Below are 26786 nucleotides of genomic sequence, written 5' to 3'. Positions count from 1 at the left end.
ACTACCGCCCGCCCTGTCCCGGGACCCCCCCGCCCTGTCCCGGGACCCCCCCGCCCTGTCCCGGGACCCCCCCGCCCTGTCCCGGGACCCCGACAATACCGCCCGCCCTGTCCCGGGACCCGCCCGCCCTGTCCCGGGACCCCGACAATACCGCCCGCCCTGTCCCGGGACCCCCCCCCCGCCGCCCTGTCCCGGGACCCCGACAATACCGCCCACCCTGTAACAGGACCTATCGGCCCGGGAGCGCCTTAGCGGGGGATTCTGGGAGGCTTCTCCACCCCCTCGACGTCAGCTCGCGGCGGCCCAATCAGCAGCGGCATCTCAGTAAAGTGGGCTGTGATTGGCCAGGGTCAATTTGAAGTCGGGCAGTTGGGCGGTTGGATTCAAACAGTGAGCGCGCGAGAGAGAGAGAGAGAGAGACTGCAGCAATGGCGGTCCCGGGCTCCGACTGTACCTGGACCTACGATGCCCCGACTCATCTCGATTTCAACAACCTGCAGGAACACGACGACCCCATGGCCGATTACTGGTTCGGTAAGAGGCGGCGGTGCGACTGCGGCTGGCATCGCGGGAAGGGCGTAAACGGGGCATCCTCCCTCCACTCTCTCACCAGCCCCCCCACACCCCCCACATTAACACCCAGCGGGGGCTAGCCGTACATGGAGCTGGCACCGGGGAGGGGGGTGCTGCTGCGGGCGCGGGTCTTCACCTGTAAACACGGGGATTGGGGTCCGTCTGGAGCAGGGTGGATAAAGGGGAACCAATGGATGCAGTATATTTGGATTTCCAAAAGGCATTCGATAAGGTGCCACATAAAAGATTACTGCACAAGATAAGAGCTCATGGTGTTGGGGGTAATATACTGGCATGGATAGAGGATTGGTTAACTAACAAAAAATAAAGAATCGGGATAAAAGGGTCATTTTCAAAATGGCAATCTGGGGTGCCGCAGGGCTCAGTGCTGGGCCTCAACTATTTACAATATATATCAATGACTTGGATGAAGGAACAGAATGTCTTGTGGCCAAATTTGCTGCTGATACAAAGATAATTGTAAACAATTTTACAACACCAAGTTATAGTCCAACGATTTTATTTTTAATCCCACAAGCCCCCGAAAGCTTGTGGGATTAAAAATAAAATCGTTGGACTATAACTTGGTGTTGTAAAATTGTTTACAATTGTTAACCCCAGTCCATCACCGGCATCTCCACATCATGGATACAAAGATAGGTGGAAAAGCAAGTTGTGATGAGGACACAAAGTGTCTGCAAAGGGATATTGACAGGTTAAGCGAGTGGGCAAAAATTTGGCAGATGGAATATAATGTGGGAAAATGTGAAGTCAGCTACTTTGGGAGGAAAAATAAAAAAGCAAAATATCATTTGAATGGAGAAATACTACAAAATGCTGCGGTACAGAGGGATCTGGGTGTCCTTGTACATGAAACATAAGCCAACATACAGGTGCAGCAGGTAATCCAGAAGGCTAACGGAATATTGGCCTTTATTTCTAGGGGGATGGAGTATAAAAGCAGGGAAGTCGTGCTCCAACTGTACAGGGTGCTGGTGAGACCACACCTGGAGTACTGTGTACAGTTCTTGTGCCCTTATTTAAGGAAGCCATGATGTGGAGATGCCGGTGATGGACTGGGGTTGACAATTGTAAACAATTTTACAACACCAAGTTACAGTCCAGCAATTTTCCAACAACGTTCACCTGAGGAAGGAGGAAGCCTCCGAAAGCTTGTGAATTTAAAATAAAATTGCTGGACTATAACTTGGTGTTGTAAAATTGTTTACAATATTTATGGAAGGACATACTTGCAATGGAGGTGGTTCAGAGAAGGTTCACTAGGTTGATTCTGGGTATGGAAGGGTTGTCTTATGAGGAAAGATTGAACAGGTTGGGTTTACACTCATTGGAGTTTAGAAGAATGATCTTACTGAAACATACAAGATTCTGAGGGGACTCTATAGGATAGATGCTGAGAGGATGTTACCCCTCATGGGGGAATGTAAAACTAGGGGGCAGGGTCTCAGACTAAGGGGTCGCCCGTTTAAGACGGAAATGAGGAGGAAAATCTTCTCCCAGAGGGTATGAATCTTTGGAATTCTTTACCCCAAAAAGCTGTGGAGGCTGAGTCCTTGAATACATTCAAGGCTGAATTAGACATATTTTTGATCAGCAAGGGAGTCAAAGGATATGAGGAAAAGGCAGGAAAGTGGAGTTGAGGTAAAAATCAGATCAGCCATGATCTAATTGAATGCGGAGCAGGCTTGAGGGGCCGAATGGCCTACTCTTACTCCTGCTATCTCTTATGGTCTTAGGAGGGCAGGGGGCTGCTTCTTGATGCTTTGTCCCCCCCCCCCCCCCCCCCCACTAAACCAGCTACATTTATCCCCTCCAACCCAGTATGGTCAGCAGGTATTCCAGGTTGTGTTGGGGCAAACAGCAATACCAGATCCTATGTACTCTATATAGAAATATGCACAAGCTACATTTGGGCCAACTAGTATTTACCAAGCAACCACTGTCAACTTACCCACCCTATCCCCATACCCCTTCAACTCTCTCATTCATTCATCTATTCAATCTAAGAATGGTGGGTATCAAAGTACTCCCAAGGACCCCTGCAGCTGTGAACACAATGCCAGGGTTGCTCCATTTCCCTTTCCAGTTTTAACTTTTGGGTCCCCCCCTGCCCCCATCCTAACTTCTGAAAGAATGGTTTTGGGTACCCAAAGGCAAACTGTATCATCACTGTTATATATCTTTATCAGAATGCAGCAACAAATATAGAATTAGGAGTAGACTATTCAGCCCCTTGAGCCTGTTTTGCCATTATGTTGGATTGTGGCTGACCTGTAATGCAACTCCATTTTCCTGCCTTTTCTGCAGTTTTCTTGATGCTACTGCCAAACAAAAAATCTGTTGAAAATTTCAATTGACCTGACATCTGCCTTTTTGGAGGAGAGTTGCAGATTCCACTGCCCTTTGTTGAAAGTGTTTCCTGATTTCACTCTTAGTGCTGATTTTAAGATTATGGCTTCTTGTTCTGGATTCCCCCACCAGATTAGATCACCCTTCAACCTTTTACACTTTAGGTAATACAACCCAAGTTTATGCAATCTATCCTCGTAATTTAAGCATCAGTATTCTGGTGAATCTGCTGTACCCCCTCTGAGGCCAATACATCTTTCCTGAGGTATGATGCTCAAAATTGAACACAGTACTCCAGATGGGGCCTGACCAAGACTCTGTACAACTGAAGCATAACTTCAATAAGTGAAATACTCCAGATGCTAGAATTCTAAAATTAAAAACTAAATATTCTTCCTCATTCAGCTGAAAGTAGGTGAGGAAATCCTCCAATTTGTGCCTGTTGTGGATTTTAATCATCATCATCACCACCATTGGTGGCTGTGCTTTTAGCTGCCTAGGCCATAATCTCTCTCTGCTATCTCCTTATGTGGCTCAGTGTCAAATTTTGTTTGAGAATTGCTGCAGTGAAGTGCCTTGGGATGTTTTATTCTGTTAAAGGTGCTCTACAAATGCGAGTTGTTTGAAATTACAGATGCTTTGGCCATAATCTTCTAAAGTGTGCTTGATTTCAGGAATTGTACCTTTTTTAGATTGGAAAATTGCGAATGAAATTTCATTATTTAAGAAAGGCGAGAAACCATGAAATTATGGACCTGTTAGTTGAACATCTGTTGTGGGGAAGTTATTAGAATCTATAAGGACAGTGATTGAGCACTTAGAAATAATGAGCTGTTTTAGAGAGAACAAGTGTGGATTTGTAAAGGGTAGGCCATGCCTTATGAGCCTAATTGAATTTTTTGAGGAAGTAACTGAAGTAGTAGATAGGGGAATGTCTATCGAAGTAGTATATATGGATTTCCAAAGGGCATTTGATAGAATGGTTATAGCACAGGAGGCTGCCATTCGGCCCATCAAGCCTGTACCGGCTCTAAGAGCAATCCAGTTAGTCCCATTTCCCCCTGCTCTTTCCCTGCAGCCCTGCAAATTTTTTCCCATCATGTATTCAATTCCTTTTTGAAAGCCACGATTGAATCTGCTTCCACAACCCTTTCAGGCAGCGCATTCCAGATCATAATTACTTGCTGCAATTACACAAAAAAAAGTTTTTCCTCATGTCGACTTGGTTCTTTTGCCAATCACCTTAAATCTGCGTCCTCTGGTTCTTGACCCTTCCGCTAATGGGAACAGTTTCTCCATTTACTTTGTCTAGACCCTTCATGATTTTGAACACTTCCATCAAATCTCCTCTCAACTTTCTTTGCTCTATGGAGAACTAACCCAGCTTCTCCAGTCTATCCATGTACCTGAAGTCCCTCATCCCTGGAACCATTCTAACAAATCTTTTCTGCACCCTCTCTAAGGCTTTCACTTCCTTCCAAAAGTGCAGTGTCCAGAATTGGACACAATGCTCCAGTTGTTGCTGAACCAGTGTTTTATAAAAGTTCAATATAACTTCCTTGCTTTTGTACTCTATACCTCTATTTATAAAGCCCAGGATCCCATATGCTTTTTTAACTGCTTTCTCAACCTGCCCTGCCACCTTCAAAGATTTGTGCACATATGCCCCCAGGTCACTCTGTTCCTGCACCTCCTTTAGAATTGTACTGTTTAGTTTATAGTGCCTCTCCTCATCTTGCCAAAATTTAACTATCCTCCTCACTGCTTACTACACTTCTAATTTTTGTCATCTGCAAATTTTGAAATTGTGCCCTGTACACCCAAGTCCAAGTCAATAATAAATATTTTTTAAAAAAGCAATGGTCCTAATACCGACCCCCGAGGAATATTGCTGTATACCTTTCTCCAGTCTGAAACAACCATTCACCACTAATGTTTCCTGTCACTTAGCCAATTTCGTATCCATGCTGCCACTGCCCCTTTTTATTCCATGGGCTTCAGTTTTGCCGACGAACCTATTATGTGGCACTTTATCAAATGCCTTTCGGAAATCCTTATACACATGAGCTGCATTGCCCTCATCGACCCTCTCTGTTACCTCATCAAAAAACTGAATCAAGTTAGTTAAACACGATTTGCCTTTAACAAATCTGTGCTGGCTTTCCTTTATTAATCCACACTTGTCCAAGTGACTGTTAATTCTGTCCAGCATTATTGTCTCAAAACTGCCCCACCATAAAGGTTAAAATGACTGGCCTATAGTTGCTGGGTTTATCGTACACCCTTTTTTGAACAAGGGTGTAACATTTGCAATTCTCCAGTCCCTTGGCACCGCCCCTGTATCTTAGGATGATTGGAAGATCAGCCAGCAGCTCTGCAATTTCCACTCTTCCCACTGCAACCTAGGATGCATCCCATTTGGACTGGGTGACTTATCTATTTTGAAGTACAGCCAGCCTTTCTTATACCTCCTTTATCAATTTTTAGCCCATCCAGTATCTCAACCAACCTCCCCTTTTACTATGACTTTGCAGCTGTCTTGACCAAGGAAGACGCTATCAAAATACTCATTTAGTACCTCCGCCATGCCCTCTGCCTCCTTGCGTAGATCTACTTTTTGGTCTGTAATTGGCCCCACCCCTCCTTACTACCCATTAACAATATGCCTATAGAAGACTTTTGGATTCCCTTTTATGTTAGCTGGCAGTCTATTTTCATACATTTTTTTTGCTCCTTCTTATTTCCATTTCACTTCTCCTATGTACTTTGTACATTCTGTCTGGTTCACACTTGTATTATCAATCGGGTACGGTAGCATAGTGGTTATGTTACTGGACTAGTAATCCAGAGGCCTGGACTAAAATCCAGAGTCATGAGTTCAAATCCTGAATTAAAATACTAGTATCAGTAATGGTGGCCATGAAACTACCGGATTGTCGTAAAAACCCATCTGGTTCACTAATGTCCTTCAGGGAAGGAAACCTGCCGTCCTTACCCGGTCTGGCCTATATGTGACTCCAGACCCACAGCAATGTGGTTGATTCTTAATTGCCCTCTGAAATGGCCCAGCAAGCCACTCAGTTGTAAAATCTTGCTACGAAAAGTCAGAATAAGAATAAAACCGGACGGACCACCCGGCATCGGACCACGAGGCACCGGACACGACAACGGCAAAAAAACACCAAGCCCAGTCGACCCTGCAAGGTCCTCCTTACTAACATCTGGGGACTTGTGCCAAAATTGGGAGAGCTGTCCCACAGACTAGTCAAGCAACAGCCTGACATAGCCATACTCACAGAATCATACCTTTCAGCCAACGTCCCAGACTCTTCCATCACCATCCCTGGGTATGTCCTGTCCCACCGGCAGGACAGACCCACCAGAGGTGGCGGTACAGTGATATACAGTCAGGAGGGAGTGGCCCTGGGAGTCCTCAACATTGACTCTGGACCCCATGAAATCTCATGGCATCAGGTCAAACATGGGCAAGGAAACCTCCTGCTGATTACCACCTACCGTCCTCCCTCAGCTGGTGAATCAGTCCTCCTCCATGTTGAGCACCACTTGGAGGAAGCACTGAGGGTAGCAAGGGCACAAAATGTACTCTGGGTGGGGGACTTCAATGTTCATCACCAAGAGTGGCTTGGTAGCACCACTACTGACCGAGCTGGCCGAGTCCTGAAGGACATAGCTGCTAGACTGGGCCTGCGGCAGGTGGTGAGCGAACCAACACGAGGGAAAAACTTACTTGACCTCGTCCTCACCAATCTACCTGTCGCAAATGCATCTGTCCATGACAGTATTGGGAGGAGTGACCACCGCACAGTCCTCGTGGAGATGAAGTCCCGTCTTCGCACTGAGGACACCATCCAACGTGTTGTGTGGCACTACCACCGAGCTAAATGGGATAGATTCAGAACAGATCTAGCAGCACAAAACTGGGCATCCATGAGGCGCTGTGGGCCATCAGCAGCAGCAGAATTGTATTCCACCACAATCTGTAACCTCATGGCCCGGCATATTCCTCGCTCTACCATTACCAACAAGCCAGGGGATCAAGCCTGGTTCAATGAGGAGTGTAGAAGAGCATGCCAGGAGCAGCACCAGGCGTACCTAAAAATGAGGTACCAACCTGGTGAAGCTACAACTCAGGACTACATGCATGCTAAACAGCAGAAGCAACATGCTATAGACAGAGCTAAGCGATTCCACAACCAACGGATCAGATCAAAGCTCTGCAGTCCTGCCACATCCAGTCGTGAATGGTGGTGGACAATTAAACAACTAACGGGAGGAGGAGGCTCTGCAAACATCCCCATTCTCAATGATGGCGGAGTCCAGCACGTGAGTGCAAAAGACAAGGTTGAAGCGTTTGCAACCACCTTCAGCCAGAAGTGCCGAGTGGATGATCCATCTCAGCCTCTTCCCGATATCCCCACCATCACGGAAGCCAGTCTTCAGCCAATTCGATTCACTCCACGTGATATCAAGAAACGGCTGAGTGCACTGGATACAGCAAAGGCTATGGGCCCCGACAACATCCCAGCTGTAGTGCTGAAGACTTGTGCTCCAGAACTAGCTGCGCCTCTAGCCAAGCTGTTCCAGTACAGCTACAACACTGGCATCTACCCGACAATGTGGAAAATTGCCCAGGTATGTCCTGTCCACAAAAAGCAGGACAAATCCAATCCGGCCAATTACCGCCCCATCAGTCTACTCTCAATCATCAGCAAAGTGATGGAAGGTGTTGTCGACAGTGCTATCAAGCGGCACTTACTCACCAATAACCTGCTCACCGATGCTCAGTTTGGGTTCCGCCAGGACCACTCGGCTCCAGACCTCATTGCAGCCTTGGTCCAAACATGGACAAAAGAGCTGAATTCCAGAGGTGAGGTGAGAGTGACTGCCCTTGACATCAAGGCAGCATTTGACCGAGTGTGGCACCAAGGAGCCCTAGTAAAATTGAAGTCCATGGGAATCAGGGGGAAAACTCTCCAGTGGCTGGAGTCATACCTAGCACAAAGGAAGATAGTAGTGGTTGTTGGAGGCCAATCATCTCAGCCCCAGGGCATTGCTGCAGGAGTTCCTCAGGCCCAACCATCTTCAGCTGCTTCATCAATGACCTTCCCTCCATCACAAGGTCAGAAATGGGGATGTTCGCTGATGACTGCACAGTGTTCAGTTCCATTCGCAACCCCTCAGATAATGAAGCAGTCCGAGCCCGCATGCAGCAAGACCTGGACAACATCCAGGCTTGGGCTCATAAGTGGCAAGTAACATTCGCGCCAGATAAGTGCCAGGCAATGACCATCTCCAACAAGAGAGAGTCTAACCACCTCCCCTTGACATTCAATGGCATTACCATCGCCGAATCCCCCACCATCAACATCCTGGGGGTCACCATTGACCAGAAACTTAACTGGACCAGCCATATAAATACTGTGGCTACGAGAGCAGGTCAGAGGCTGGGTATTCTGCGGCGAGTGACTCACCTCCTGACTCCCCAAAGCCTTTCCACCATCTACAAGGCACAAGTCAGGAGTGTGATGGAATACTCTCCACTTGCCTGGATGAGTGCAGCTCCAACAACACTCAAGAAGCTCGACACCATCCAAGATAAAGCAGCCCGCTTGATTGGCACCCCATCCACCACCCTAAACATTCACTCCCTTCACCACCGGCGCACTGTGGCTGCAGTGTGCACCATCCACAGGATGCACTGCAGCAACTCGCCAAGGCTTCTTCGACAGCACCTCCCAAACCCGCGACCTCTACCACCTAGAAGGACAAGAGCAGCAGGCGCATGGGAACAACACCACCTGCACGTTCCCCTCCAAGTTACACACCATCCCGACTTGGAAATATATCGCCGTTCCTTCATTGTCGCTGGGTCAAAATCCTGGAACTCCCTTCCTAACAGCACTGTGGGAGAACCTTCACCACACGGACTGCAGCGGTTCAAGAAGGCGGCTCACCACCACCTTCTCAAGGGCAATTAGGGATGGGCAATAAATGCTGGCCTCGTCAGCGACGCCCACATCCCATGAACGAATTTTTAAAAAAAATCTGATATGTCATACGCCCCTTTTTTCTGCTTCATCTTACTCTCTATCTCTCATCATCCAGGGAACTCTGGCTTTCGTTCCCCTATCTTTCCCCCTCATGGGAATGTACCTAGACTGTACCCAAACCATCTCTTTAAAGGCCACCCATTGTTCAATTACAGTTTTGCCTGCCAATTTTTGATTCCAATTTACATGGGCCAGATCTGTTCTCAACACTGAAATTGGCCCTCCTCCAATTAGGTATTGTTACTTTAGATTGCTCCTTATCCTTTTCCACAACTAATCTAAACTTTGATACTATGATCACTGTTCCCTAAATGATCCACTGACGATTGCTCCACTTGACCTACCTCATTTGCCAGAACTAGATCCAGCAATGCCTCCTTCCTTGTTGTGGAGATGCCGGTGATGGACTGGGGTGGACAAATGTAAGGAATCTTACAACACCAGGTTATAGTCCAACAAATTCATTTTAAAATCACAAGCTTTCGGAGATTATCCCCTTCCTTGTTGGTCTGGAAACATACTGATCAAGAAAGTTCTTCTGAACACACTTCAGAAATTCCTCCCCTCTTTACCCTTTACACTATTACTATCCCAGTCTATATTAGGATAGTTGACGTTCCCCATTATCACCTCTCTAGTTCTTGCACCTTTGTAATTTCCCTGCAAATTTGCTCCTCTACATCCTTCCCACGAGTTGGTGTCCTATATAATACACCCAGTAGTGTAATGGTACCTCTATTGTTTCTTAACTCTAACCAAATAGATTCTGCCTTTGACCCCCTCAAGGACATCCTCTCCAGCAGTGTAATATTCTCTTTAATCAATACTGCCACCCTCTCTTTTCTTTCCTTCCCTATCTTTCCTGAACACCTTGTATCCAAGAATATTTAGTACCCAATCCTGCCCTTTTTTCAGACAGGTCTCTGTTATCGACACTACATCATAGTCCCATGTGGCTATTTGTGCCTGCAGCTCACCAACCTTGTTTACCATGCTTCGTGCATTTACGTATATGCACTCTATACCGATCTTAGACCGTCTCATATTCTTAATCTAATCCCACCTAATACTGTACTGTTTATACTCTAGTGCTATCTGTCTCTCCCAATCCTTTGTGCTCCTTGTTTCTCATTTCTAATGCTACATCCTTGTGTCCACCCCCTCCCAAATTAGTTTAAACCCTCCCCCACAGCACAAGGACATTGGTGCGACCCATCCGCCTTGAACAGTTCCCTCCTGCCCCAGAACTGGTCCCAATGCCCCAAGAATCTGAAGCCCTCCCTCGTGCTCCATGTCTCTAGCCATGCAATAACCTGCCTTATCTTCCTATCTCTGTACTCACTAGCATGTGGCACTGGGAGCAATCCAGAGATTAATGCCTTTGACGTCCTGCTTTTTAACTGCTTCCCTAGCTCCTGAAACTGACCACAGGACCGTATCCATTTTCTTTGCTATGTCGTTGGTACCCAACTGGACCACAACTTCTGGCTGCCCCTGCCCGAGCAGTATGTTCTGCACCCTCTCTGTGATGTCCTTTACCCTGGCACCTTGGAGGCAGCACACCATGCAGGACTCATGCCACAGAAATACCTGTCTGTTCCCCTATCAAATCCCCTATGACTACTGCATTTCTACACTTCACTATGCCCCCCCCTGTGCAGTCCTTTGCCATGCTCAGGACTGCACTCCTTCGAGGTGTCGCCACCTTCACTGGTATTCAATGCTGAATAAGGTTCTCGTAAGAGACTATTAGCTAAAATTGAAGCCCATGTAATTAAAAGCAAAGTATTTTCCTAGTTAGGAGATTGGTTAGGTGGTAGAAGACAGAGTAGGGATAATGGGTATGTACTCGAATTGGAAGGAAGTGACTAGTGGTGTCCAAGGATCTGTGCTGGGGCCTCCACTATTTACCATATTAATGACTTAGGTAACACAATAAAGAGCTATATATGCAAGTTTGCTGATGACACAAAGATTGGTGGCATAGTAAGTAGTGTAGATGGGAGCATAAAATTACGAAGAGACATTGATTAAGTGAGTGGCAAAACTGTGGCAGATGGATTTCAAAGCAGGTAAGAGTGAGGTCATTCATTTTGAACCAAAAAAGGATAGATCTGAAGTCCAAAGAGGTTTCGGGGTCCATGTAGATCACTAAAGTGTAGTAGTCAGATACAAAAAGAAATTAAGGCTAATGGAATATTAGCCTTCATAATGAGGGCTCGAATTTAAACGGGAGGAAGTTTTGCTACAGCTATACAAAGCCCTAGTTAGACCACATCTGGAGTACTGTATACAGTTCTGGACACCGCACCCTAGGAAGGATATATTGGCCTTGGAAGGAGTGCAGTGCAGATTCACCAGAATGTTACCAGGGTTCCAAGGGTTAAATTGAGAGATTACATAACTAGGCTAAAGCTGAAATATAGACGGTTAAGGGGTGATTTTGATAGAGGCTTTTAGGATTTTGAGGAATTGATAGGGTAGATAGATACTTTTTCTGCTAGTGGGCGAGTCTAGGACAAGGGGATGTAACCATAAAATCAGAGCTAGGCCATTCAGGAGAGTAGTTAAGTAATACTACTTTACGCAAAGGGTGGTAGAAGTGTGGAATGCTCTCCCACAAAAAGTAGTAGAAGCTAGCTCAATTAATTTTAAATCTGAGATCAATAGATTTTTGCTAGCCAAAGGTATTGAGGGATATGTAGCTAAGGCAGGTGGATGGAGTTGGGATACAGATCAGCCATGATCTCATTGAATGGCGGAACAGTCTTGAGGGGCTGAATGGCCTACTTCTGTTCCTATGAAATGTTAAACCTACCACCCACCACCACAGATGCTGCCTGACCTGACTTTCCAGAATTCAGTTTTAATTTGAAGAATCACTTCCTGACTTTTGTATTCCAACCTGAAATTAGGGCCAAAATTCTGTTAACCTTTTTATAGAAAAATCTTGAGACTGTTTACCTGATTCTGGATGGTGTTGTGCAGTTCCTGATTTTGAAGCACTGCTTGTGCTGTGTAATTTGCCTTACTCTAGCCAGATTGAAATCTGATGACCCTGCAGATCCTAGATTGAAGGCACTGGCCAAGTGTCGGTATTACATGAAGTGGTGCACTCTTGCAATGCCAGGGAGTCATAGTGAGCTATAGTTCGGAGTCTATAAAACCGTTGTTGCATCTTAATGACGAGTATATTGTCTCTTGATATTAGATAAGCAAAATGGGGCAACAAATAGCCCCATTCCCATGGGAGTACCTGCCACAGAAGCCCAGGATTTGAGAGCATCATCTCATGAAGCAGCTCAACCACAATCTGTACCAAGCCAACTGAACAAAGAGGCTGCATCTACAAGTAAGTATTTGACTTTCCTTTGTATTACCACATTTGTAGGTAGTTAATACTGCATAAACCAACCTTGTACAAAATCAAGAGCACTAACTGTCTGTAACTTCTATGTGAAACTTTTGCAGGTGAAGACAAACTTTCACTGCAATACCAGTTCAGGTCATTGTTTAGACTTTCTAACCTCTAATTTAACTTTCCTATAATAGGTTCCGCTTACTGAACAGGATTATAATTCCTCATTTGTTTAACCTCCACAAGGTTGCCCATTAAATAGGGAAACTGATTTGGAACATCATCTCCATGTCTGGTACAAAAAGTCTATCTTGATCAGATTGCTCCCCCCGCCCCCCCCCACCACCCACCCCGGGTGTATGTGTGGTGGTTGGACTGAAGTTCTTTCTACTGTGTTCCTCCCTTACAGTAAAATAGTCTGCCAACACTTGCTGTCTGAACTGAAAAATGAAGACTGACCTTTTTTTTTTATTCGTTCACGGGATGTGGGCGTCGCTGGCGAGGCCGGCATTTATTGCCCATCCCTAATTGCCCTCGAGAAGGTGGTGGTGAGCCGCCTTCTTGAACCGCTGCAGTCCGTGTGGTGACTGTTCTCCCACAGTGCTGTTAGGAAGGGAGTTCCAGGATTTTGACCCAGCGACAATGAAGGAACGGTGATATATTTCTAAGTCGGGATGGTGTGTGACTTGGAGGGGCCGGTGCCTAGTGGTCCGATGCCGGGTGGTCCGTCCGGTTTTATTCTTATTATGACTTTTCGTAGCGAGATTTTACAACTGAGTGGCTTGCTAGGCCATTTCAGAGGGCAATTAAGAATCAACCACATTGCTGTGGGTCTGGAGTCACATATAGGCCAGACCGGGTAAGGGCGGCAGGCTTCCTTCCCTAAAGGACATTAGTGAACCAGATGGGTTTTTACGACAATCCGGTAGTTTGGAGGGCTGCTGTCACCTATGGAACTAAACTTCAGCTTGAGTTTCTGTTAGGTTGAAAATTTGGGATCGTTTACTTAACCAGGTTGAACTAGCAGTTCATTGTTAAACAGTCTGCCTTGCAATGTGGCATTTGTTTTCATTGCCCAACTGCTGCAGTCTTTGCTCTGACATCAATCTTCCACTTGTGCAGTCAGCAAGCAGCACTCCTGGCCACTAAATATTATGTCTAATATGTTTCATGGGAGAAAGAGCAGGCTTAGTCCCACTCTCTTTGGGACTTTCTTAAATTCTATTGTATATTCCTCTTTTTAAGATGGTGGCCATGGCCACTTATGGGAGGTTCTGTATTGCCTGGTTAATTAACCTGAGGTTTGTGGCTATTTCACAGATTTACAATCAAGCCTTCCCTAATCTGGGAGGAAGGGAAAGAATCTCATCCAAGAGTTGCCTTGAGCATCAGTTTCTGGACCTATGTAGGCTACTTACTAAGCATGCACTTCTTATAACTTGGGAATCAGGTTGATCATCTGATGCCACAAGGATGGGTGTTGGGACCACTGTTGTTCACTAATTACATGAAAAATTTGGATTCTGGAATGGGAAGTACAATTTCAAAATTTTCAGACAACACCAAGTTGGGAGGTGTAGTTAATAAAGGAAGAATGTGACAAAATACAGGAAGTCATTAATAAACTTGCAGAATGGGTGTGTAATTGGCAAATGATTTTTCAATATAGATAAGTGTGAGGTGGTACATTTTGGTCAGAAGAATGAGGCCACATGCTCAGAAAAAAGTATAAATGGGGTAGAGGAGCAGAGGGATCTAGGGGTACAGATCCATATCGCAAAGTTAATAAGATAATTTTCTTAAAAATCAAACCAAGCACTGGGGTTCATTTCTAGAAGTATAGAATTGAAAAGCAGAGAAGTTATATTAAACTTGTATAAAACTGTGGTTAGGCCACACTTGGTGTACTGTGAACACTTGTCTCCATATTATAAAAAAAAAGGATATAGAGGCACTGGAGAAGGTGCAAAAAAGATTTACTAGGATGATACCAGAACTGAGAGGTTATACCTTTTTCAGGAAAGTTTGAACAGGCTGGAGCTCTTTTTTTTCTCTAGAAAAAAGACAGTTGGAGTGGGGGGGGGATTGATAGAGGGCTTTAAGATTGATATGGTAGATGTAAGAGATGATATTTCCACTTGTGGGGGAGACCAGAACTAGGGGCCATAAATATAAGATAGTCACTAATAAATCCAATATTTAGGAGAAACTTCTTTACCCAGAGAGTGGTTAGAATGTGGAACTTGCTACCACAAGGAATAGTTGAAGCGACCAGCATAGTTGCATTTAAGGGGAAGCTAGATAAATACATGAGGGAGAAAGAAATGGAAGGATATGTTGATGAGGTTAGATGAAGTTTTGGAGGATGCTCGTGTGGAGCATAAACACTGGCGTAGACCAGCTGGGCCGCATGGCCTGTTTCTGTGCTGTACGTTCTAAGTAATACAAAGCATAGTCTTGTGGTGTTCATGGGCGTCTAGGAAAGGCTGTTATTGTTATCTCCCAGATATCTTTTGTAGGTTCTTAATTGATACTTGTGTGATCTTTTGAGGACTATTTGGGAGAACCTGATGGACATTATGGAATCTTCCAGAAACCATTGAGCTGTACCAATAAACTGAATTGAACTTAGAAATCATAGAATCACAGAAAGGTTACAGCATGGAGGGAGGCCATTCGGCCCATCGAGTCCATGCCAGCTCTATGCAAGAGCAATCCAGCTAGTCTCACTCCCCTATCCCTGTAGCCCTGCAAATCTTTTCCTTTCAAGTACTTATCCAGTTCCCTTTTGAAGGCTATGATTGAACTTGCCTCCACCACCCCCTTGGGCAGTTCATTGCAGATCCTAAGATCCTAACCACTCACTTTCTAAAAAAAAAGTTTTTCCTCATGTCACCTTTTGGCAATCACTGTAAATCTACGTCCTCTGGTTCTTGACCCTTCCGTCAATGGGAACAGTTTCTCTCTTATCTACTCTGTCTAGACCCTTCATGATTTTGAATACCTCTATCAAATCTTGCAACCATCTGTTCCAAGGAGAACAACCCCAGCTTCTCCAGTCTATCCATGTAACTGAAGTCCCTCATCCCTGGAATCATTCCAGTAAATCTCTTCTGCACCCTCTCGAAGGCCTTCACATCTTTCATAGTGTGATGCCCAGAACTGGACACATACTCCAATTGTGGCCGAACCAGTATTTTATAATGGTTCATCATGACTTCCATACTTTTGTACTCTGCCTCTATTTATAAAGCCTAGGATCCTGTATGCTTTTTAAAACAGTTTTCTCAACCTGCCCTGCCACCTTCAATGATTTGTGCACATATACTCCCAGATCTCTGTTCCTGTACCCCTTTGAGTTGTGCCCTCTCGTTTATTTTGCCTCCTTGTTCTTCCGACCGAAATGATCACTTCGCATTTTCCAGTGTTAAATTTTGTCTGCCACATGTCTGCCATGCCACCAGCCTGTCTATATCCTCTTGAAGTCTATCACTATCCTCCTCACTGTTTGCTGTTTTGTCATCTGCAAATTTTGAAATTGTGCCCTGTATATCCAAGTCATTAATATATATCAAGAAAAGCAGTGGTCCCAGCACCAACCCCTGGGGAACACCACTGTACACCTCCCTCCAGTCTGAAAAACAGCAGTTCACCACTACTGTTTCCTGTCCCTTAGCCAGTTCTGTATCCATGTTGCTACTGCCCCCTTTATTCCATGGGCCACAACTTAGTCACTGGCTCTTTGTTTGGATCCAGATCTGGCACTGGTGCCAAGCTCCATAGATCTCTACCTCCATGGGGCCACAGCAGAAGGAAGATCTAATCCATCATGAAGCTGACTGGACCCACCTTTCAATATGGCTGGGGAATAGACCTCATAGTTTTTTCAAACAGTGAGGCTGTTGGAACTCTGCGGTCAATTATCTCCCTCTTCTGGCAGGGAGATTTTGGTTTGTTCTCATTGAAGCATAGATTATTCAAGGTTCAATAGAAGTAGTAAAGCTTATTTGTGTGATCACTTTTTAGCTGAAATTATGGTTCTAAACCTTCTAGTCCTAAACATTGACAGCTTATCAGAATCCCATACAAAATACCTGCTTCAGATGGATGGTCAGATTTAACACAATGACCCTTCTTTCCTTTCATTTCTGCTGCCCTGGAATACTTGAATATTCTTACACATAACCTCGAATCCCCAGTGCTTATGTAAGAGTTCTTTATCCACAAGATCAAGTGAAGTTATTCGGCTAATCTTTTCTCATCCACCCAGAGAAACTTACCCTTTTCTTCCCCTATTGCCCCTCAAAGAACCCAGCAACACACTCAAATTAAGGGCGGGGGGGGGGGGTGGTGAAATCCTGCTTTTTGGAGCTGGGTACATGATGAAAACCACTGTGTGGGCTGCACGTGATTATGTATTAATGAATCTCCAGTCATGAAGCAAGACCCCCGTGAGTCACAATAGTGTGACTCCATATAAACAAAGATGAGACCCCCACCTTACAGAAACGAGACAATTTGAGGACTCTGTCTTCCTTTCCTCAATCTTCCCATTGTTCCTTTCTCTGCCTGCGTTTGCTCTTTCTTTCCTTCCTTCCTCCTCTCCTCTCTCCCCTTAGAAGTACATTTTAAAAGATTTCATTACTTTCAAGGCTATAGTCTGCACTTCAAAAGACAGTCCCTTTGTGGACAATGGGAGAGATTTGGCTGGGGCTGAAAACAGAGTGGGAGGGACTACTTCAGTTCTTTAGTTTTGACCAATCGGAGAGCAATCTTTTCTGGTACTCCAAACCCAACAACTTAATTGGGTTGAAGTCGCAAGCGAAAAGGAGAGGGAAGCGGAATGAACTTAGGACAGATCAAAGAAGTTCACGGGGCTGGTGGACATCATTGTCTTAAATGATCCTAGGACTTCTACTCTGTGGAGAAGCACATTTGAAATATTGATCGCTGCTTGAAGGACAGCTTTCTGTCCAACTTTGCATTTCACTAATTTCAGCCTGTATCTCCCTGATCTGTCATGATTTATGTTGAAGTAGTGCTCTGGGTTTTGGCCCTTGTGTATACAGTTTACTATCTTGCATATCTTGGGTTTTCTCAACTGCCTCCTTTCCGAGCTGAAGAGCCTAAGTTTCTCTTGTCTGTCTTTGTAACTCCTCTGATGCTTGGGCTCAACATTATGGCTCTTCTCTGCTCAGTCCCAATGGCTCAAATGTCTTTGTATCTTGGTGACCAGAACAGGACACTACTCAAGTACTATCAGATCAGAGGGCTGTTCCTACATTTAGTACTAGTATAGTTCAAGATTTTATTTGGCTTAGGAATTAATACTCCACAGTGACAGGCTATGTTCAATGCCTAGCCTTTTAATGCCCCAAGATCAACTTCATCCTTAAGATAGTTGGACAAAATTCCTGCATATATGTATGCCTCATGTTTTATTTTTTTTCTTCCAGTGTGCAGTTTATTACATGTGTTTGAATTTCCTTCTCTTTCTTCTCCCTCCGCGCCCCCCCCCCCCCCTCAAACCCCCCTTCCTGTTTTTATTATCTTGTAATTCTGACTAAAATGTGGTGTATGTGTTCCAATAACTTGAAAACTACTGGAGTGTGGCAGGCCCCTTCCATAGCAGTTCTTGGAGCATTCCAATCAGTTACACCCCCCTCCCCAAACTGAATTCACTCTTGAGGCACCAACTGCTTCCTTTCCTCTGCCATTTTCTTCCACAATTGCAGGTCTTGCGTAAATTCCCGAAGCTTTCAGCTTTTATATAGTCTTTTGTGCCAGATTTTCCGATTCACATAAGATACTAAACTGGGGATGGGGGAGGAGCGCTATCAATATAGATAAATGCAAGGTGCTGCATACTGGAAGAAAAATCATCCCAGTACCTTTTTTTGTTTTGTACAAAACTGACAATTCCTCAATGTTTTTTGGTGGGAGAGGGTGATGTGTTGCCTTTTCTAGGGAGAATGAAAGCTTTTATACAGTTAATAGTATATAAATGACATTTTATTTCAAAAAATGTTTAAGTACTTTCTAGATTTATTGCTGAAGAGCTATATTAATGAGTGGTCTCTGTGCTGTAAACAAGAGTTTATGGTAAGACTACTTGCATTTATGTAGGAACAAGAGTAGGCTATTTAGCCCCTCGAGCCTGTTTTGCCATTCATTGAGATCATGGCTGATCTGAGACTTAACTTATACCTGCTGTAGCCCCATAGCCCTTAATAGATTTTTGTTAACCAAAAGGTATCAGTCTCAGATTTAAAATTAACAATTGAGCTAGCATCAACTGCCGTTTGCAGAAGAGTTCCAAACTTTTACCACCCTTTGCATGTAGAAGTGTCTCCTAACTTCACTCCTGAAAGTCCTGGCTCTAATTTTTAGGCCAGGTCCCCTAGTCCTGGACTCCCCAACCTATCCTATCAGTTCCCCTTAATATCGTTAAAAACTTCAATCATATCACCCCTTTAATCTTCTAAATACCAGGGAATATAGCCCTAGTTTGTGTACTCACCTTGTAATTTAACTCTGAGTCCAGATATCATCTAGTAAATCTACACTGCACTCCCTCCAAGGCCAATATATCCTTCCTAAGGTGTGGTGCCCAGAACTGAATACAGTACTGTAGGTGTGGTCTAACCTTGTATAGCTGTAGCATCACTTCTAGTCCTCCTAGATGTGAAGATCAGCATTCTATTAGCCTTTTTGATTATTTTCTGAATTTGTCCATGACATTTTAATCCATGCACATAGACTTCCTAAGTTTCTTTGGACCTCCACTGTTTTGAGCTTTACACCATTTAGAAAGTACTATGATCTATCCTTTTTAGGTCCAAAGTGGATGATCTCTCACTTGCCTACATTGAAATCCATATGCCACAGTTTTGCTCATCCATATTTACACTGCTTTCAATGCTGCCTATCTTTGTGTCATTGGCAAACTTGGATATGTGGCTCTCTATCCTGTCATCTAAGTTAATATATACAGTGAATGGAAGGTAGCAAATGTAACCCTGCTATTCAAGAAAGGAGGGAGAGAGAAAACAGGGAACTACAGGCCAGTTAGCCTGACATCAGTAGTCGGGATAATGCTGGAACCCATTATTAAGGATGGGGCACTTAGAACATCATATAATTAGGCAGAGTCAACATGGTTTTATGAAAGGGAAATAGTGTTTGACAAATTTTAGTTTTTTGAGGATGTAATTAGCAGGGTAGAAAAAGGGGAACCAGTGGATGTCGTATATTTGGATTTTCAAAAGGCATTCAATAAGGTGCCACACAAGGGCTTGTGGGGTTGGGAGTAATATTGGCATGGATAGAGGATTGGTCAATGGACAGAAATGAGTAGGACTAAACAGGTCATTTTCAGGTTGACAGGCTGTAACTAGTGGGGTGCTGCAAGGATCAGTGCTTGGGCATAAGCTATTTACAATCTACATTAATGACTTAGATGAAGGGACTGAGTGTAATGTATCCAAGTTTGCTCATGATACAAGTTAGGTGGGAAAATAAGCTGTGAGGAGGACACAGTCTGCAAAGGGATATAGACAGGTTAAATGAGTGGGCAAGAAGGTGGCAGATGGAGTATAATGTTGGTAAATGTGAGGTTATTCACTTCGGTAGGAAGAATAGAAAAAGAGAATTTTTAAAAAAATGATGAGACTATTATATGCTGGTGTTCAAAAGGATTTGGGTGTCTGTGTACACTAAACGCAAAGTTAACATGTAGGTACAGCAAGTAATTAGGAAGGCAAATGGAATGTTGGCCTTTATTGCAAGGGGGTTGGAGTACAAGAGTAAGGAAGTCTTGCTGCAATTATACAGGGCTTTGGTGAGACCTCACCTGGAGCAACGGAGGTTCAATAGGTTGATTCCTGGAATGAGAGGGTTGTCTTTTGAGGAGAAATTGAGTAGAATGAGCTGAGACTCTCGAGTTTAGAAGATTGAGGTGATCTCATTGAAGCATATAAGATTCTAAGAGGGCTTGGCAGGGTAGATGCTGAAAGGCTGTTTTCCCCTGGCTGGGGAGTCTAGAACTAGGGGGCATAGTCTCAGGATAAGGGGTTGGCTATTTAGGACTGACATGAAGAGAAATTTCTTCACTCGGAGGGTTATGAATCTTTGGAATTCTCTACCCCAAAGAGCTGTGGATGCTCAGTTGTTCAGTATATTCAAGGCTGAGATCAGTAGATTTTTGGACTCTAAGGGAATCTGGGGATAGGGTGGGAAGTGGGTTTTGAGGTAGATCATCAGCCATGATCTTATTAATGGCAGAGCAGGCTTGAGGGGCAGTATGGTCTACTCCTTTTTTTGAGATGTTCTTATGAATAGTTGAGGCTCCAACACAGATCCTTGTGGGATACCACTAGTCACATCCTGCCAACTTGAGTACCTGCCCATTACCCCTACTGTCTCCTGTTGCTCGGCCAATTTCCTAACCAGGTCAATAATTTGCCCTCAATTCCATGGGCTTCCATATAGCATCTTTAATGTAGAAAAATGTCCTGGTGAATTTCAGATTCCTAAGGAAAATGGATACTGAGACTAGGAGGAGTGACCAAAAGCTTGGTTGGGTAAGATGTGGATTTTAGGGAGGTGGAGAGGCAGAGGGGTTTTGGGAGGAAACTGAAGAATGAGACCTAGGTGCCTTGCATGTCTGTCAATTGAATGGGGAGGAGGGGAGATACTCATAGTATGAGGGGGGCAGGGGGTTGCAAGACTGGAGGAGATTGGGAAGGGCCAGGCCATGAAACAATTTAAACATGAGGATGAGAATTTTAAACTTGAAGCATTGGCAACCAGGAGCCAATGTAGGTCAGTGAGGATAGGGTGATGGCCAAGCAAGATTGGTATGGGTTAAGTTTTTTTTGGTATGAACTGAATTTATGGAGGGTGAAGGCTGGGAGGCCGGCTGGAAAAGAAAACGGTCTTGACGTACTGTGACCAGTGTGACTTTTTAAGTTGGCTGTCGTGAGGAGATGGGAACACTGAGGACTGCTTATGGTGATCTCTCAATGGGACGTGCTAGATTGAATCGTGATACTGAAATTTGGGTTTAAAATCATCAAATCTAATTGGAATGATATCTTTACATTATAACCTTTCAATTCAGTGCTATTTTCAGGTCAAATGTAAGTTAGGTGTACAAAGAAAGACTTGCAATTATATACGAACATACAAACATATGAATTAAGAGCAAGAGTACGCCATTCGGCCCCTTGCGCCTGCTCTGCCATTTGATAAGATCATGGCTGATCTGATTGTGACCTCAACCCTACTTTCCCGACTATCTCCTATAACCTTTGACTCCCTTGTTAATCAGGAATCTATCTAACTCAGCCTTAAATATGACCCTGCCTCCACTGCTCTCTGGAGAAGGGAGTTCCACAGACTCACGACCCTCCTGAGAGAAAAAATTTCTCATCTTCGTCTTAAATGGGAGACCCCTTTTTAAACTATGGCCCCTAGTTCTAGTCTCCCACAAGGGGAAGCATCCCCTCAGCATCTACCCCATCTAGTCCCCTCAGGATCTTATATGTTTCAATAAGATCACCTCTCATTCTTCTAAACTCCAGTGTACACAGGCCCAACTTGTTCACCCTTTCCTTGTAAGATGTCTTTGCGAATGGAAATCCGTTTTCAGTGGTGTGCCACAGGGCTCAGTGTTGGGTCCCTTGCTGTTTGTATATATTAATGATTTGGACTTGAATGTAGGGGGCATGATTGACAAATTTACAGATGACACAAAAATTGGCCGTGTAGTTGATAGTGAGGAGGATAGCTGTAGACTCCACGAAGATATCAATGGGTTGGTGGAGTGGGCGGAAAAGTGGCAAATGGAGTTCAACCCGGAGAAGTGTGAGGTAATGCACTTAGGGAGGGCAAACAATAAAAGGGAATACGCAGTAAACGGGAATATATTGAGGGGTAGAGGAAGTGAGACCTTGGAGTGCATGTGCACAGGTCCCTGAAGGTGGCAGTACAGGTAGATAATGTTGTGAAGAAGGCATACGGAATGCTCTCTGTTATTAGCCGAGGTGTAGAATACAAAAGCAGGGATGTAATGATGGAACTGTATAAAATGTTGGTAAGGCCACAGCTGGACTATTGTGTGCAGTTCTGGTCACCACATTACAGGAAGGACGTAATTGCTCTGGAGAGTGCGCAGAGATGATTTACAAGAATGTTGCCAGGGCTTGAAAATTGCAGCTACGAGGAGAAATTGGATAGGCTGGGGTTGTTTTGCTTGGAGCAGAGGAGGCTGAGGGGAGACTTGTTTGAGGTGTACAAAATTGAGGACCTAGATAGAGTAGACAGGAAGTACCTGTTTCCCCTAGCGGAGAGTTCAAGAACTAGAGGACATAGATTTAAGCTGATTGATGGAAGGATTAGAGGGGACATGAGGAAAAACATTTTTACCCAGAGGTGGTGGGTGTATGGAATTTGCTGCCCGAATTGGTGGTAGAGGCAGGGACCCTCATCTCTTTTAAAAAAAAGTACCTGGACCTGCACCTAAAGTGCTTAAGCTGCAGGGCTACAGACCGGGTGCTGGAAGGTGGGATTAGAATGGGCCCCTGGTTGTTCTTCGAGCCGGCGCGGACTTGATGGGCCGAATGGCCCCCTTTCGGGCTGTATCTTTTTTGTGGTTCGATGGTTCAAACCCCCTCGTCCCAGGAATCAGTCGAGTGTGCCTTCTCTGAACTGCCTCCAAAGCAATTATGTCCTTTCTTAAATAAGGAGACCAAAACTGCACACAGTATTCGAGATGTGGTCTCACCAATGCCCTGTACAACTGTAGCAAAATGACAACATTCCATTTGCCTTCCTAATCACTCACTACCTGCATACTCACTTTTTGTGATTCATGTACTAGGACACCCAGATCCCTCTGTACCTCAGAGTTCTGCAATCTCCCTCCATTTAAATAATATACTGCATTTCTATTCCTCCTGCCAAAGTGGACAAGTTCACATTTTCCCAAATTTTTGCCCACTCACTTAACCTATCTATATCCCTTTGCAGACTCCTTATGTCCCCTTCACAACTTACTTTCCTACCTACCTTTGTGTCATCAGCAAATTTAGCAACCATACATTTGGTCCCTTCATCTAAGACATTCATATAGATTGTAAATAGTTGTGGCTCCAGCACTGATCCCTGTAGCACTCCACTCGTTACATCTTGCCAACCTGAAAATGACCCATTTATGCCTACTCCATGTTTCCTGTTAGTTAACCAGTCCTTTATCCATACTAATATGTTACCCCCTACACCATGAGCTCTTATTTTGTGTAGTAGCCTTTTATGTGGCCCCTTGTCAAAAGCCTTCAGGAGATCCAAGTACACCACATCCACAGGATCCCCTTTATCCACGTTGCTTGTTACTTCCTCAAAGAACTCTAATAAATTAGTCAAACACGATTTCCCTTTCACAAAGCCATGTTGACTGCCTGATTGCATTGAGATTTTCTAAATGCCCTGCTATAACCTTAATAGATTCTAGCATTTTCCCTATGACCGACGTTATGCTAACTGGCCTGTAGTTTCCTGCTTTCTGTCTCCTTTTCTTGAATAGAGGAGTTACATTTGCTATTTTCCAATCTGATGGGACACTTCCAGAATCTCGGGAACTTTGGAAAATTAATACCAATGCATCTACTATCTCTGCAGCCACTTCTTTTACGACCCTAGGATTACCTAAGAGAGGATATACTTGCCATAGAGGGAGTGCAGCGAAGGTTCACCAGACTGATTCCTGGGCTAGCAGGACCGTCGTATGAAGAGAGATTGGGTCATCTCAGCCTGTATTCACTCGAGTTTAGAAGAATGAGAGGGGATCTCATTGAAACATAAAATTCTGACAGGGCTAGACAGACTGGATGCAGGGAGGATGTTTCCCCTAGCTGTGAGGGGGGGGGGTGGGTGGGTGGTGTCCAGAACGAGGGGTCACAGTCTCAGGATACACAGTAGGACTGAAATGAGAAATTTCTTCACTCAGAGGGTGGTGAACCTGTAAAATTCGTGTGTGCGTTGGGAGCGAGCAGGGATGTGGTATTGAGATAGAGGATCAGCCATGATCATATTGAATGGTGGAGCAGGCTCGAATGGCCTACTCCTGCTCCTATTTTCTATGAAGTGTGTCAGGACCTGGGGACTTGTCAGCTTTTGGTTCTGATTTTTTTCTTTCACAACCCTTTCCCTGGTGATTGTAAATGTTTTAAGTTCCTCCCTCCCTTTCACCTCTTGTTTTACAATTATTTCTGGCATGTTATTTGTATCCTTTACAGTGAAGATGGATGCAAACTATCTGTTCAATTCATCTGCCATTTCCTTATTCTCTATTAATTCCCCAGACTCGCTCTAGAGGACCAACACTCACTTTTCTTACTCTTTTTTTCCTTTTTAAATACCTGTAGAAACTCTTACTATCTGTTTTTACATTTCTAGCTAGCTTTCTCTTGTACTCTAATTTCTTCCCCCTTATTATTCTTTGTCATTCTTTGCTGCTTTTTATATTCTGCCCATACTTCTGACCTGCCACTAATCTTTGTGGCATTGTATGCTTTTTCTTTCAATTTGATACTATCTTTAACTTCCTTAGTTAGCCAAGGATGGTACGTCCTTCCCCTAGAGTCTTTCTTTCTCACTGGAATGTATCTTTGCGTGTTATGAAATACCTCATTAGATGCCTACCACTGCATCTCTACTGACATATCCCTTAACGCAAGTTCCCAGTTCACTTTAGCTCTGTCTTCATGACCTCATAATTGCCCTTTTATTTAAGTTTATAAGACTAATCTTAGTCTTACACTTACTCTTCTCTCCCTCAAAGTGAATGCAAAGTTCAATCATTTTGTGATCACTGCTACCTAGAGGCTTCTTTTACAATGAGGTCATTAATTAATCCTGTCTCATTACACATTACCAGATCTAGAATAGCCTGCTCTCTAACTAGAACGTGCTGCCCTAAGAAACTGTCCTGAAGGCACTCTTTGAACTCATCTTCCAGGCTACCTTTGCCAATCAGATTCTTCCAATCTATATGGAGATTAAAATCACCCATGATAATGGTTGAGAAAGGCATGGATGTTAGGGAACTTGGGGAAATAAATAGTGATGTCTTGAGGAGTGTACATATTACAGAGAGGGAGGTGCTGGAAGTCTTAACGCGCATCAAGGTAGATAAATCTCCGGGACCTGATGAAATGTATCCCAGGACGTTATGGGAGGTTAGGGAGGAAATTGCGGGTCCCCTAGCAGAGATATTTGAATCATCGACAGCTACAGGTGAGGTGCCTGAAAATTGGAGGGTAGCAAATGTTGTGCCTTTGTTTAAGAAGGGAGGCAGGGAAAAGCCTGACATCTGTAGTGGATAAGTTGTTAGAGGGTATTCTGAGAGACAGGATCTGTGGGCATTTGGAGAGGCAGGGACTGATTAGGAACAGTCAGCATGGTTTTGTGAGTGGAAAATCATGTCTCTCGAATTTGATTGAGTTTTTTGAAGGGGTAACCAAGAAGATAGATGAGGGCTGTGCAGTAAATGTGGTCTACATGGACTTTAGCAAAGCCTTTGACAAGGTACCGCATGGTAGGTTGTTACATAAAGTTAAATCTCACGGGATCCAAGGTGAGGTAGCCAATTGGGTACAAAATTGGATTGACGGCAGAAGACAGAGGGTGGTTGTAGAGGGTTGTTTTTCAAACTGGAGGCCTGTGACCAGCGGTGTGCCTCCGGGATTGGTGCTGGGTCCGCTGTTATTTGTTATTTATATTAATGATTTGGATGAGAATTTAGGAGGCATGGTTAGTAAGTTTGCAGATGACACCAAGATTGGTGGCATTGTGGACAGTGAAGAAGGTTATCTAGGATTGCAACGGGATCTTGATAAATTGGGCCAGTGGGCCGATGAACGGCAGATGGAGTTTAATTTAGATAAATGTGAGGTGATGCATTTTGGTAGATCGAATCGGGCCAGGCCCTACTCCGTTAATGGTAGGGCGTTGGGGAGAGTTATAGAACAAAGAGATCTAGGAGTACAGGTTCATAGCTCCTTGAAAGTGGAGTCACAGGTGGATAGGGTGGTGAAGAAGGCATTCAGCATGCTTGGTTTCATTGGTCAGAACATTGAATACAGGAGTTGGGATGTCTTGTTGAAGTTGTACAAGACATTAGTAAGGCCACACTTGGAATACTGTGTACAGTTCTGGTCACCCTATTATAGAAAGGATATTATTAAACTAGAAAGAGTGCAGAAAAGATTTACTAGGATGCTACCGGGACTTGATGGTTTGACTTATAGGGAGAGGTTGGATAGACTGAGACTTTTTTCCCTGGAGAGTAGGAGGTTTCGGGGGTGATCTTCTAGAAGTCTATAAAATAATGAGGGGCATAGATAAGGTAGATA

At 44.4% G+C, this 26786-nt stretch overlaps 1 protein-coding gene across 1 annotated transcript in view; it reads left to right on the top strand.

Moving 5' to 3' along the window:
- Positions 1–223: 223 nt before the first annotated feature.
- tpx2 (TPX2 microtubule nucleation factor) overlaps positions 224–26786 on the top strand; it is a 52347-nt gene continuing 25784 nt past the window's right edge. Inside the window, exons 1-2 of the mRNA XM_068000737.1 lie at positions 224–534; positions 12226–12366. Of these exons, the coding sequence (XP_067856838.1) occupies positions 429–534; positions 12226–12366 (247 nt within the window). The 5' untranslated portion in view covers positions 224–428. The remainder of the gene's footprint in view (positions 535–12225; positions 12367–26786) is intronic.

The sequence above is a fragment of the Heptranchias perlo genome, chromosome 19, assembly GCF_035084215.1.
Source record: "Heptranchias perlo isolate sHepPer1 chromosome 19, sHepPer1.hap1, whole genome shotgun sequence".
Taxonomy (NCBI): Eukaryota; Metazoa; Chordata; class Chondrichthyes; order Hexanchiformes; family Hexanchidae; genus Heptranchias; species Heptranchias perlo.
Note: the sequence above shows the minus strand (reverse complement) of the source record. Positions and strands in the feature narration are given on the sequence as shown.